The sequence below is a fragment of the Fundulus heteroclitus genome, chromosome 11 (genome assembly GCF_011125445.2).
Source record: "Fundulus heteroclitus isolate FHET01 chromosome 11, MU-UCD_Fhet_4.1, whole genome shotgun sequence".
Taxonomy (NCBI): Eukaryota; Metazoa; Chordata; class Actinopteri; order Cyprinodontiformes; family Fundulidae; genus Fundulus; species Fundulus heteroclitus.
The window spans coordinates 28,749,489-28,764,647 of record NC_046371.1 but is presented as its reverse complement, the minus strand read 5'-3'; the positions used below and the strand labels follow the sequence as shown (position 1 = coordinate 28,764,647).

Sequence of the window (15,159 nt, the reverse complement as noted above, 5' to 3'; positions counted from 1 at the left end):
AATATATTCTTTGTTAACTGTAGAACTCAGTAGATGTTTTTTTTTTCTTTTTTTTTTCTCTCCATATATACACTTACACATTGCTCACAGTAAGTTGCATGATGTAAAGTATCACTTTCATGATGTAACTCTGAAAATGGTTTTCTTCAACAAAGTTTTTAGCACCGCACCCATGCAATTCTTAAGCATGTTGAACTGAAAATGAGATGGAGACTCTGTATGCTACACCACTTTAAAGTTTTACTAAAGATTGTAGTGAGTTTTCTTTTAGTTGTTGGCATGCTTTCTGTTTGTCTGTCTTGTCTCTAGGGTTGTAGAAGAAGGGGCTTCCCCAGGGTGCTAACAGCCCTCACTGTAAAGCAGGTGCTTGCAGTAGGTATTAAACCCCCTGGTGTTATGCAAATAGAAATACGGCTTCATAATTATTCATCTTTACACTTTTGATGTTGTGTCTGAGTGGTCCCACTAGTAACTACAATGCTAATTGTAAGATTGACTATAGTAAAAACAGTATTAAAACTGTAAATCTTGCATATCTTATTTTGAAAAATAGTATAAGGGGATCATGTCATACACAGAGAAATCCTTAGACACATTGTTTTGCTATTGGAATGATAGAAATCTAGCTGTTAGACTGCAACAATTAATCATTTGAGGGAACATGCAGAAGTGGGAAATATGCATTTTCAAGAAAATGGAAATATAAAAGCATGTCCACATGCTAATAAAGTGCATGTTGACACAAAATGGAAATGCCACTTAAATATGAATTTGAGTCAATTTAGTGAGTGGTGGCCTAGTGGTTAGAGCATTGCACTTCTGTCTTGGAGGTTCTGGGTTCCACTCCCGAACACTACCATTCTGGGTCCCTGAGCAAGACCCATAGCCCCAAAATGCTCCCCAGACACTCCATAGTGGCAGCCCACTGCTCCCTTAAGGGGGATGGAATAAATACAGAGAACAAATTTCATTGGAATGTAAAGATGATTATTCTAATAATGTTGACCTGGAAATGGTGTAAGAAAAGATGAAAAAAATGAAAAGCCATGACTAAGACTATGGCATATATATATATATATATATATATATATATATATATATATATATATATATATATATATATATATATAGTTAATATTCATCCAGTAGCTGTTCAAACTTCAGATAGACTCCCTGAGAGAATGTTATTGGGCTACGTATCTATATGTTCCTTTTGACAACATAGATACAGGTACCAGTCCAAACAGAAGCTGTCGATAATGTTAACTGAAAATTGCTTGAACGCCAAATTCATTTCAGGCACAGCAGGGTCAGTAGTTTAATGTATGACATTGACAAGAAAGCAAAGAATTTGCCATCTGGTGAAGCGGAGGGTGGGGAGTGGAACACACATTTCATAGTTAAGTCGGCTCTGAATCTCTTAGTATTAAAATATGTTCCTCTGAAATATATAAAGGAACATGTACAATATGGGGATACAAAACCAGTCACAATGTTTGGAGTGTTATTGTGGTGGATAAAAAGGTAAGAAAGTGGGTTTAGGTAAACAAAGTAATTTTTGGGCAAGCATGGATTTGTATTATATAGAATATTTGTGGGCAGAGCTGAAAAGATGTGCGTAAGTAAGACAGTTTCTGGAAAATCACTTGTCTGGAGAGGAAAAGTAACCACTGTCACAGTATGGTTCTGTTTTAGTTTGGTTTTGGGCTTATGAGGACTTTATTCTGTCACAATTTATGTTTCTATTTTAGTTTGTCACAGTTTGGTTTTGGTTCTGTCTTGCACTTTGCTCTATTTACTCTGTTTATCATTTAGTAGTCAGCCTGCCAACTCCCTGTTCACTCCCCAGTCACTTAAGTCATCTGCTCAGACCATTCCCACCTGTTTTCCCTAATTAAGTTTCAACTCAACTCACCTGTTCACTTACCTTTATATACCTGCTTCACTGAGTCACTCACTGCCAGATCGTCATGTCATCTCTTTGCATCTCATTTGTGATTCTGTCACTGTGTTTTTCCTGTGTATCTCCGTGCTCCACCAGCTTTTGATCAATATCAGTGACATCCGCATCTCCTGGTTTGTTTGTTTTTTGCCTTTTTTCAATAAAAAACTTTTTTTACATAACCCTGAGTCCGGCTGAATTTCGGGTTCGCCAGCAACAACCATTACAACCACTATGAGTTTTTGGGATGCCAATAGTAAAGCATCCTGATACAACCAATATGTGGAGCAGTTTCTCATGCTTCAATACAAATCTGCTGAAAGCACTTATAATGAATGAAAAGTGGAGTCAAAATATCAAGAGATTTGTTGATGATCTGCATGATGGGGCAGCATGTTTTAAGACAAATGCGATGGGAAAGTTGCTGAAGAGTAAAACAATTGAGCAGTAGCCGGAGTTTGCACCCAAACATAATATTCCTTATGCCACTTGTGGAGGAAGGGGGTTTCAGTTCTAAATCTTGTGTTGGTCTAATGAACTAGTGTTTACAGTTTGATTACATATTCATCAGGGTTTTCCTTTTGTGGAATTCAGATCCCTGTTGTTGATAGATACAAAACATAATTTTGCATTCTGCTTTTTCTCAAAGTGCAACAAGTAATCGTTGAACATGTTAAATAGCGCTAGAATAATATTAGGATAAAACAAGGCTGCCTACTTGTTTTAATTTTCTCTTGCATGTCTGCTTAAAGAAATACTCTCCATAAGATACATAGAGTAGTAAATAATCTCAGGTCATTGTGTTTCCTGATAAATTCCCTATCTGGGAGGAAGAATATTTTAAAACATCCACTGTATGCAAATAAATAGGCTGTTTGAAATACCCGTATTGGTTACCAAATGAAAATGATTTGTTGCTTTTCATCCTTCAGCTTGGCATGCAACACTCTTCAAGATCTCAAGTGGGATCTATTAGAATTTGATGTGATGGAAATAAGAAGACAAAGAAACTGTTATTGACTGCTGTTTTACATGCCCTCAAGATGGTATACATATATGATGGTATAAATTAAACACATACACATACATACACACACACACATATATATATATATATATATATATATATATATATATATATATATATATATATATATATATATATATATATATATATATATATATATACAACTTACAACCTCCCACTTATCATATAATGAGCATCGGTATAGTTATTTGTTTTCCCATACTGCCACCTTGTCAAATATATTTTTACCACCTATTGTTCCATGAAATGAAGCCCATTTACGAATTATTCTCCTTCTGATTTGATAAATGTAACTGGCAAATGGGTGAGACCCTGAATGCCTTGTTTGAATAATTGAGCAGTACTCAATCAAACAACATTAGGCAGCGGTGGCAGGCACAGCATCCGAAATAATTACCACCAGACAACAGACTACACATTAATGCTGCCTCTGCGGGGGTTCCTCATTTGAGAAAAACAGATTAGAACACCTCCACCCCATGTCTCACATGCCATCATATGTACCACCCACAGAATGCCACATAGGCCGCTTGGCGAGATCAGGAAGGGAAGGGGAACACCCGTAGCAGCGTGGAAGGCAGTAGGATGGCTGCCATTTATACATTCTGTCAGGACTGAATAAATCACAGCCAGACTACCAACAGCGCTGATGAATTTGACCACGCTTTCACAGCCTTTTAAATTGACAGCAGCCTATTAACAAGAAATTGCATGTAACAAGTAATTTGCTTCCAATTTGCGCGGGCATGTTACGGCATACGAAATAAAACCCCAAATGTTTTAGTAATTTCAGGTTATTCTGAAAGTTGGTAATATCTCAAAGCATTGGCATGAATATAATTAATAAAACAACATGAGGTAATGAAGTCAAGAAACTACAAGTAACTCGTTTCACTGCAAAACAGCTGATACCAGCCAGAAGCAACCTTTTTCACACAAAAAAAAAGGTGCTGAGATGGAAACAATACATTTAGTTTTTTTTGTCACAGTCTGGGGTCTGTGTTTTACTATAAGCCTATAGCAGAAAGACATTAACACTGTTCAATCGGGTTAAGGGATATCATTATCAAGGGATATCTTACCACATTATTTATCAACATTATTGCCCACCACATGTTTTCCTATTATCTTGCAGCCATGCACCTTTATAAATTATTAAAACAGAGTTCCCTTGTGTGCAATTTCATTCAACATTGGAAAGGGTCATCTCATCTGGAAACCTACCATGACCTAACCATCCACCTTAATAAAGAGGTTAGGCGTGTACAGTCTCAATCAGAAAACCAGAAGAAGTATAAAGCAGGTTTGCAAAACAATATCCCAAGCTTTGAACATCCCACAGTATACTGTTCAGGTCTTCATATCAAAATGGTGTATAGCACAACTGAAAACTTACCCATACATGGTCGTCTACCCAAACTGACAGGACAACAATAATCAGAGAAGCAGCCAAGAGGCCAGAATGACTCTAGAAGAGCTGCAGAAATCAAAACTTGATGAGCCACGGATCCTACAAATCTGACCTTCATGGAAGAGTGACAAAAAGAAAGCAATCGGTGAAAGAAAGCCATAAGAACTTCTGTTTATTGTTGCCACACGTAAGGTAAAGGAAACAGCAAACACAAGCAGGAAGTTGCTCTGGAAAAATCAGAGACAAATACAGGTTTTTGGCTGACAGTATGGGAAACAGTTTGGGAGATGGAGAACTAAGAATGCACATTACCCTGTGAAGAAGAGTTCCACAATGAAACATGGTTGTGGCAGCATCATACTGTGGGGATGTTTTCTTCACATGGCCCACATAAGCTGGTGAGAGCTAATAGATGTGATGGTAGGCTGGATATAAATAAATCACTGGAAAATCATTGCAACGCTAAACATACCTGTAACCCAAATGTGGTTTGATTTAAACCACATTTGGGTTTTAGAACAGCTCAGTCAAAGTCTAAAACTATGTCAAATTGAGGACGTGTGGAAAGATCTCCATTTGTATTCAATCCAAGTCAAATGAACAAACTTTCAAATAAGAATGGGCAACAGTTATCTAGATATCCCAAAAGAAGGTGTTAGGATTTACTCATGAGGGCTAAATACAAACACACTGCATACTTTTCAGATTTGTATAAAAGATTTATTGATAAACATGTATATTTTCCCTTCAACTCCACTAACTAATTAAATACATTAAAGGGGCCAATTCATGACCATACATTTCTATACCAGTAGCTCACTCTGGTTGCATACAGAGGTTTTCTGATTAAATTTTTGCACCCTGTTGGCTCATTATATTTTATTTCTGTGCTTTACACTTTGTTTTTGCTCTATTTGTTGGTAAACAAAGTGCTTTTGTGCATATTTACCATAACAAGGCCACATGACTAAGGTACGATAAACCTGCCTACGAATATTGTACCTGAATTACACGTGTGCAAGCACGTGTGCAAGGAGTAAAACGGGGGAAGCAATAGAGCCGGGCTAGTCAGAGATATCCAACAGTGGTGCGAAGAAAGAAAACGAGAAAAAGTCCAAAATCAAGTGTGAAAAAAGTGCAAAAAAATATTTGATGCCAACAGGTATAAAGGTGCGTTCACAATGGCGCGACAAAGTGCTGTTACTCTCCTGACGTTATCGCCTGCCATTTGCACAGCAGGCAACAACAATTGTACAGCAAGCGACGAGCTAGAAATACAGCAGTTCAATGGTGCTATCTAGTGACACTTTGACTTAACTGCCACTCCAGCCTCCTCACTCACTCTTCTATAGATTTGCTCCATTCTGGACTTGTCTTAGTAGTAACTATTGGTTGAGTAATACAACTCAGGCCAATCGCAGACCGCCACAATCAGCTTTTCTTCCGTGTTGAATGAAAACTGCTTTGTCTCCACCACAGTCCTTTACCCCATGTCACAGCTACATATAGTTCCTGACTGGTTGTTGTGGTGCGACAAGACAAAAATGTTCATCTTTTTTCGACTCCAACAACTGTAGGTGTTGTGTTGCTCTGGCTTCGCTTTAATCACCAAAATAGTGCGTTTTGCGTCGTTAGAATTGCCTCTGTGGTCTTGCGTAGTGTCACTTTGCATCACTGCGCTCTGTTGTGGCACCTGAGCATAGGGATATCATGTAAATCTGTTCCTCGGCCTGACACATTTGCGCTCAATCTGAACGCACCTTAAGAGCTGACTTGCGCTAAGCTGTCACTTTACTTCGAGGCATTGCAGGATGGTCTACTGGCTCTTAAAGTAACTATGTCAATTGTTGCCATCTTGGTTTCTGATAGTTCCGTGGTACTGCATGTTGAACAACGGCCGATGGCATGACACTGTCATTGTCTGCTGATCACGCTCTGTGCAAAGTTCTTTTCAGGCTCAAAAAGAACTAAGTCAACACTATCAGGACGAACACTTGTCATATGATGTCTTTTTTGAAGAAGAATATATGTTTTTTTGGTTTTATTTAAAGTCATAATCTGTTAAACAGGCAAGTCAAATTGATAATGTGTAGCACTATCCGTTCTGCATTTATCAATCTGGGCCTGTTCCCATTAAATCCATTTGGTTGAAAGGAGGGACGTTTTGCAGAACTGGGTGTAGCGACACCTAGTGCCCGCCTACCAAGGTTTGGTTTTATCCAATCACGGTATCAAATGAAAATGTTGTAGCCCCATGAGAAATCACAACAAGTTATGCTGGTCAGGGCGCCCTATTTGGATAGGGACACTCATGACAATGGTGGATTCTGACAAAACAAATGTAATAGCAGCAGCTACGTGTGCATCCTCCTGCACTATCATATTTATTTTGGTTTGGCTGTTGGCTCGGCAACTCTTACTTTCACCACAGCTCTCAAACAATCGAGTCGGGAGTGGGACAGGATGGGTTCTCATGTGCTTGTAAACGCAGAAATACCACGAGAATTGAGCCTTCAGGCAAAGTTAATAGTACTGTACGTGACTAGGCCCCTTTGAAGTCTGTGTTAGAAGAAATACAAAATGTTCAAGAGTTCAAGGGGTTTCCTCTCTCTTTCCATTACTTTTCCCTCTCTGTCTCGTTACTCACCAGAATCGTTCAAACCACAGAGTTTGCTTTAGTTTTCATCAACTTGTCCATCATTGTCTTTACACTTCACGTACCCAGTTGTCTAGTTTTCAAGTGTCCCTTGTTTACGTCTCAGTTTTAAAGCCTCCTGGGACAGGATTTACAGAAACACTGTCAACACGGGGACAGGGAATGCTGTTGCGTGCCTGGATGAGTGTAGCGTTGCCTGCATGGAATGGGTCACTAAGCGTATAGTACAACATGACAGCCAACCAGGCATATGTCTTTGCCAAAGTAGTGTTGCAACTGAGACTCATTTACTGCAGGCTGTGATTGACAGCTGGGCCAAAGGGCCACTGGCTGCCTCCTGATTTCCTTTTCACTAGAGGTGTCCTCTGGGACTTGGAATTCATGCTACAGTATATCAGCAGAACAGCTTATGGCAGTAATGAGGATAAAAAACAGACTGAGCACCATGCAAGTTTATGCTGCTCTGAGTTTTACAAACTATCGCGGTGAGATATAATTAATCTCTCCAGTTTTCATTAATTCTTCACACACTAAAGCAGAAATGACAGTCTGCAGCTACTTTTTTTTTTATGCACAAGCCGATAGCTCTTTGAAGAAAAAAAAGGTAAAGAGCATTGGTATTTTATTTTCGTGGCTTGTGATTGCTGTCATACACTGTGCTTTATTATTTAAAACGGGCCTACAGCAAGGCTTTTCACAAAAACAACATGTCATAAGCTATTAATGCAAAGAGGGTACAACTCATTCCAGGATCCAAATTACAATCTCTATTTTTAAACCTAATCCCAATGATGGCGTACAGTGCAGTCCTTCCTGTAGCTACTTAAAGCAGCGGCAGCTTTTAAACAGATATTTGTTTAACAGTTCTGACAGCACTAGGGAGCTTTGAAGCTTTTGCCTTTTAACTTCACTTAAACTACCTCATACATCTGGTCACAATGCATTCTCTTGGCATTTGCGGTAATTGTTTTTAAAATGGTGGATTTTCTTTTAATGTCTTTGAATACTGAAAATAAGATGCAGATATTCTTAGATAAATGAACATGTTGACGTGAGAATGATAAAACTGCTCAAAATGGAATTCTAATGAACTAAAAAGTGACTAGATGTGAGATAAAAATGGAACAGTGCTATATTTCATCCAGTGCTGGCTTGATTTTTAGGATCTTTCTTTTTCGTATAATATAGTGTTTGGCCTCCTTCCAGCTAGTGTTGATTCTATTGCAGACAGTAGTGCAGGGGTGTAATGTGTTTTTTTTTTTGTTTTTTTTTCAAAACCAGTACTGTCACTGTGCAGGAACACGTCTGTGAAATTTGCTGCTATCACTGAGATACTTTGAAATGTGTGCACCCTTGCTCCTAAATGAGGCCTTGCACCTGTTCTCCTGCTATTTCACGAGTCTGTGTAAATGGCTGTTGGATCCGGTTGATATCCCTACTCACTCGTACTTTCTCTTTAAATCTGTACAGTGTGTTGCGAATGTCTTTTCAGGAGTCCAAGGTCTGGGGCTGTGTCTGTTGCAGAAGGACATGCTCATTTTCTATCTGCTTTCTGTTTCCAAGGTTTTATCAGAAAAACAGCCTCAACCGAACTAGAGATTTTATTGGAACGATGAATAACTCTTTCAATCTCATCACTGTGGACTTTGCAGCATTTTTACTCTCAACCGTTTGCAGCCCACAGTGGACCTACCCTAGAATTGATGCTGACATATAATATTTTATAACATGTCTGCCTTGAAATCGACTTAGCTTGTGGCTCAGCTCATGAATGTTTTCGCTGATCACAAGCCACTTAGTTATTTATTTATTTTTTACCAAAGGAGATATTACATAGAAGGCTTTTTGCTCATACTCCTCACGTGGAAATCAGATGTTATTCTTAACTAGAACAGTTCGTCAGGTGGCCATGGGACTGATATTAGGAATTGGGTGTTTTTGCTGTTTTATACACAGGTCTGGGTTTGTAAGATTAACCACAGACCTATTCATCATTATAAGCTAATTTATGAATTAACATAGAAACCCTCCAAACTTATTTGTAATCCTGGTCAAAAGTTGTAAAAAAAAAAAAAAGCATTAGCATCATGCTTTTTACACGTTAGTAGCATGATTTTACATTGAAAATTAAAAAAAAATAATAATAAAAATAAAAAAGAACGTACCATTAGGATAGTTTAGTTAGATTTAATCTGAGGACCGGGAAACATCTCGCATTAATTAATAATAGTCTTTTTATTTATTTATTTTATTTTTTTGCAAAATCACAATTATGCTAATTGACACATACTATTTTATATGAATTAATTGCAGTAGAACTATTTTCATTTCTACATCTACTTACCTACTTTTTAGGTTGATTCTAAGTTAACTTGTCATTTGACTAAATCATACATTACTGTACTGTACTATACCCTGATGTATAAGACTATTAATTTTACACTGTTTAATATGAACTATTTGAATTAGCATTCCAAGCTGGAAGTGAATTCAAAAGTTTTGTATGTGATATTTTTCTTGATCTGAACTATATCTTTCCCTTGGGTGGGTTTCTTTTATTTTTCAACTTTGCATAAGAATGTTTTGGACTATAAAGCCTACAGCCAGTTTTCTGGATTCAAAATGTGTTTTACATATCTGCTGAGTTCTCATACAAATGGCCTATGAGGGAAATAGTTAGGCTGAAGATAGACATCTTGCTAAGGTTCCAGTGAGGCTATCCGTTTTGACATACAATTTAGAAAATTGTCCAAGACTTAGTCCAAGACTGACTTTATGAAATCCAAAGCAGCTATTGAAAGTCAGCTAAATGAATGACACATCCTTACAGTTAAAATGTAATTCTGTTTCTTTTGTTTTTGGTCCTAGTGTTGCGCGATGACTTCCGTCAGAACCCGCAGGATGTCGTGGTTGCGGTCGGGGAAACTGCAAGTTTTGAGTGTCAGCCTCCGCGTGGGCATCCTGAACCAACCATCTTTTGGAGAAAAGATAAAACCCGACTGGACCTCAAGGATGAAAGGATCACGGTGGGCTATCAGAAAAGGATGTAGTCTTAAAAATCAATAAAAATAATATTTGTGTAGCTTTTTCTTTTAAAATTTTTTAACAAGTCTAAAAAAAAAAAGATAAAATATTTTCTTTCATTTTGTCTGTGGCTTCATCAAACATTCTATGTGTTGCAGTTTAACAGAGTTTGTTTTGAGCAAAGCGCATTGCTTCGCCCTCTTTAGGTTCGAGGTGGAAAGCTGACCATTTCGAATTCTAAGAAGAGTGATTCAGGGATTTACGTGTGTGTGGCCTCTAACATGGTTGGAGAAAGAGAAAGTGATAAAGCACAACTTTCAGTCTTTGGTAGGAAATATTTCCTGTACTCGGTGCATGGTTTAAAAATAAAATATAATTTCTGCCTCTCAATGCACGAACAGTATTAAGCCCCATTTATATAATTAACACTTGTGCTGTGTGCAATCCTCATTTAGAAAGACCAGCGTTTCTGCAACGTCCTGTGAACCAGGTGGTTCTGGTTGACGAGAGCGTAGAGTTCAGATGTCAGGTCCATGGCGACCCACCGCCTGCTCTGCGCTGGAAAAAGGAGGATGTGGATGTTCCTCGTGGCAGGTGAGGGCTGGGAGTGAATCTGTACAATTCCCAGTAAGCACGTGAGCAGGTCTGATGCAACCCAGTGTAAGAACACAAACAGCTGACATCAGAATTTACCACAGAGTCCATTCCGTGCCCTTCCAGATGGATTGGATATTAATCATTTCAAGTCATTACTGGACGTTGTGGGGTTAACATTAAATACACTGATCAGCCATAGCATTATGACTCCTCACTTAATGTCAGGTGGTTATTTCAGACACATTCCTGATTATGTGACGAGTGAACAGTGCTGCAATGAGACGTTATTTGTCTGATGTCAGTAGCAACTTCTTTAAAGAAATGTTAACTGTTTTATCTGAACTGGAATTAGCTGGAGTGTGTGTGAACCATCGACATCCACTGTAGTTACTTCTGAAAGCATTGCCAAATCCTCTCTGCCAATGTCAAGCAACTTATTCAGACATGGGCCCTTGATTATTGCCATTAATTGTATTGGATGACTAAAGTTTGAAGAAAGAAGACATATTGGCAAAAATGTGTCCATTCAACAAACAGGGATCTTAGAACTTCACGAGAGAACAGCGCTCAACCAAAGCAATCTGGCTCCTCCTCCTAATGGCGGCCACCGGTTTGGTCGCACTACGCTGTAGGATGGCATCACCTTCTTCAACAATCATTTGCCACAAGTTAGACAATTTGGCTGTGCTGCATGTTCCATAAGAAGGGACTGCAGATGCTTACCCTTACTTGTGATAAAGATGCCAACATGTCCATATCCAACAGGATAACAGGGGTTAAAAGGCCATAAGTATAAAGCTGAGCATCTTCGCTGTACTTATTTCAGCTTTTCTGGGATTTACTGAAGTCTTACACCCCTGTTTAAAAGTGGTAGCATGTGTGAACAGCCCCCGAGCCTCGAACGAAAACACAATTTTCTTTCTATTAGCTTTTTACACCTTTAGCAATTCCTCTGACTTCATCCACGCCTTTCTGACACTGAAAACCACTAACTTGTGAGTCATCTTTCTCCAGCAGGAACTTCGACAGAAGATGTCTTATTTTACTGAGCATCTCTAGAGGGAATGCCATATTTGCAAAAATACGATTCATCGCCCTTCATTTAACTAGATGTTATAAACAGTTTAATGGTAGGGCATGCAAGTTTGTCCTGTTTTTGTCATTAAATAGGATGTCCAACCTGAACAAATAAAATAAAAATGTATGTTTAGTCTTGTCACTGGAATCACAATCTCTGGTGAAACAAAGGCTGTTGGTGGATAAACACGACTGTTCCACTTCCTTTGTATCTCTCCAGTTTAAATGGGATATATCATGCAAAATCCACATTTTTTAGCCCGTTAAACACAGTTTGTTGCGTGATTTCGGTTTTGAGAATCGGAGTCTAGCTAGCTACAACTAAAAGCATACAACAAATCAACTTCAAACAGCTCAACCAAATGTATCCATCTTCATACCACCTGTCATTTTTGAAATACAGTTGTTTTACACTGTACTAATAATGCCACTGAAGTTTGTTTTTGATATTAATGGCTTTATATTATTTTTTGCCAAATTTGGTTCATAGCTAGTTAAAAGTTGACTGCAGGTATGATTTGGGCCAAAAAAACTTTTATATTGTTAATTTTACACAGTTAAAATGTGACAATGTTGAAACATTGTAATTGTTAAATACCATTGGTATATGTTGTAAAACAAGGGTCACCAACCTTCATTGGCGTTGTCATAGGAAGGGCATCAGTACTGACCTTTGAACTAGAAGAGTCAGAGTTCACCTTAACTTTATGTAAGATAAATAAAAAAATGTATGCTTTGTTGTACATTTTGTCATTTTGAAATCTATAGTGCCATTAAACAAGAAGAGTAATGGAATACATTAAAGTTTTAGATGCAGCTCACTGGTGGGTTTTGTGGGTCCCACATGTGGTCCTCGCAGGCTCCTCGGTCCCCGTGGGCACCATGTCGGTGACCCCTGTTATAAATGAACCCATATATATGTTATAAATTTTAAAGGGGATTCTGGGTAAACTTCAGAACATTAAAACATTAATGCATTAAAACAGAAAATGGTAAAAATATAATTGTTCATCCATGTTGTTGGGATGAGGGGGGGGGGGGGGTGAAAATGTTTTCTTCTTCAAAGGGGGGAGCAACAGAAAACACTTGAGGACCACTGACTTAAACCAATTTAAAAACTTTTAATTTGTGTAGTTTAGAGAGTAGAAAAATACTCCTTTGTGGGTTTTGCTCTCAGTAGCAGCCGGGTGGACTTATTGAGCAGAATTCCCCAAATTCTCTGAATTGGCATTTCTCTAACAGTTGTCTGCTGTTAGAGTCACTGAGTGCTTACAACACCACAAAAGCCAACTTGTGATGAAGGACGATCTCTTTAGATTTTGTAAGCTACGTTATTACTCTCTTTTTTGCTGAACTGGATTGAGATGTGTGTTTAAAGGCCGTGAAACCTTTAGCAAACATATCTCATTCGATGGCAGGCTTCTTTATCATGCTGACAAAAAAATAAATAAATAAATAAATCCCATCAGATTATACAGTTTTTGCTGACCAAATGAATGTTTAGGAGATTTATTTCTGGCTATTCTATCAGACCCATTATTAACTTTCAGTAATATATCAGCATTTATCATAAAATAGATGCTATAATTCATTGTCACACAGCAATTTGTTGGTTGCCCTGCTGCTGGTTTAACAATTGTCCTTCTTCGTGCCCCTTTGGAGAATTTTACACCACTAGCAGACAATCCAAATATGTTTTTCACTCTCAAGTCTGTTTTAGTTTTTCAAACATCGCCTTTAATAACAGATTTGTGACATGCTCCGACCAGCTGTTGGGTGCGTGGCCAATGTTTTTCATTTGAGCAGTGATTACCAATAATGTCATGGTAGATGAAGATGTTCACAATCACAATACCAACTCAACCCTCTGTCTGGTAACCTGTCTACCTGCCTAGGTTGTGCCCTCTGCCTAAGTACCCGCTCACTGAAATAATGTCCTACTTTTAGAACTACCTCGCCTCACTTCCCTCCTTCCACTTCTTTCATTCTTGTCCAAAACCTACCAGCCTCCTGGGAAATATGTATCTGGGTCAGAGATGCGCTGTGAATGGAGTCCTCACCAGACTCTGGAAAGACCTCCACAACATCCCGTGGTCCCCCCCCCCCGCCCCCCCCTCCCGCACCCCCCACCCCCACTTCGATATTCAGCTGGCACTATTCGGAGCATCTTCTTCAAATGTGACTTTTTCTCACCCCCTGTGCCATTTCTCTGCCTGACTTGTCTTCCATCTTTGAATCAGTATGGCTGGCTAGACAATTTCACAAGATCTTTCATGCCAAAAGGGACCCAAGAGAGGGAGACCTAACTCCTTGCTGCTCTACTCATTTCGTCTCCAGGCCCTCCGAGGCGCTTATCTAAACTCAGCTGGCTGAGATGGTTCTCCCACTCTAACTACGCTGCCGCCTCCTTACGTTCACTCCGCTGATGGATACACTCAGATGCATGGAGCATCTCTATGAATTAGTCATGTTTTACTGCTTGGCCCAGTCATAAAAATTCAGTTTGTCAGACTGTGCCACTCCCTTACTCTCCGAGTGTTTGTCTAACTCTCTCTCTCTCTTTCTCTCTCTCACTCTCTCGCGCTCGCTCTTTCTCACTCCCTCTCTAGTCTTTTCCTTTGCCATCTATCTCTCTCTCTCTCTCTTTCTGTCGCATACACTCTCATGAACTACACAAGAATGCACACTACAGTGTGGGCTGTGCTTCTTTATGAATATTGAAATAGTGGAACAATCGGGGTTCTAGCTGAAAGCCCCTTTCATTTTCCTGCGCCTTCATCTCTGAGTTTAATTGCTCTTCTTTTCATCCCACCACAGCAATTGCCCGAGAAAGTCTGTTGTTTTTCTATCAAAAATGACACTTCCTTTTTAAAAGCTTTCATGCAAAACATCACACAGACAAGTTTACACAGCAGTCACTTAGTCGAAGTGTTTGCTTTGCTCATTTACTTCACAGTAATAATTGTTTTTTTTTTATTTGCATAAACTGCAGATGCTTTTGAACTTTCATTTGCGTTACACCTGTGTAATGTTTCTTGTTTGACTCCTTTTCTCCAGGTATGACATCAGATATGAAAGAGAGGACTTCCTGCTGAGGATCAAAAAGGCATCCGTCAGTGATCAAGGGACATTTACGTGCATAGCAGAGAATCGTGTGGGTAAAGCGGAGGCCTCAGCCTATTTGACCATCAGAGGTAGGTAATTGCTAGTCGTCCTGGGTGTGGCAAAGCAAATAACCATTCCCTGATATTTTCTTTTTTTTTTTACTTCTCCTAAAGCAAGTCCCGATGACTTCACCTCTTTATTGCTATTTGTAGATATCTTACTGCCATCCTGTTGAACTGCTGGGCCTTGGCTCAGGTTTTCTGGAGTATATAGGAGTTTTATGTTGCTGATTGCTCAGG

The 15,159-nt window shown here is 38.9% G+C and overlaps 1 protein-coding gene across 3 annotated transcripts in view; it reads left to right on the top strand.

Moving 5' to 3' along the window:
• Positions 1 to 15,159, top strand: part of LOC105927797 (roundabout homolog 2) — a 136,633-nt gene that overhangs the window by 69,087 nt on the left and 52,387 nt on the right. For all 3 annotated transcript variants that reach the window (XM_036143345.1, XM_021317585.2, XM_012864740.3), the window contains 4 exons: positions 9,926 to 10,083; positions 10,288 to 10,408; positions 10,537 to 10,675; positions 14,813 to 14,949. In XM_036143345.1, the coding sequence (XP_035999238.1) occupies positions 9,926 to 10,083; positions 10,288 to 10,408; positions 10,537 to 10,675; positions 14,813 to 14,949 (555 nt within the window). The remainder of the gene's footprint in view (positions 1 to 9,925; positions 10,084 to 10,287; positions 10,409 to 10,536; positions 10,676 to 14,812; positions 14,950 to 15,159) is intronic.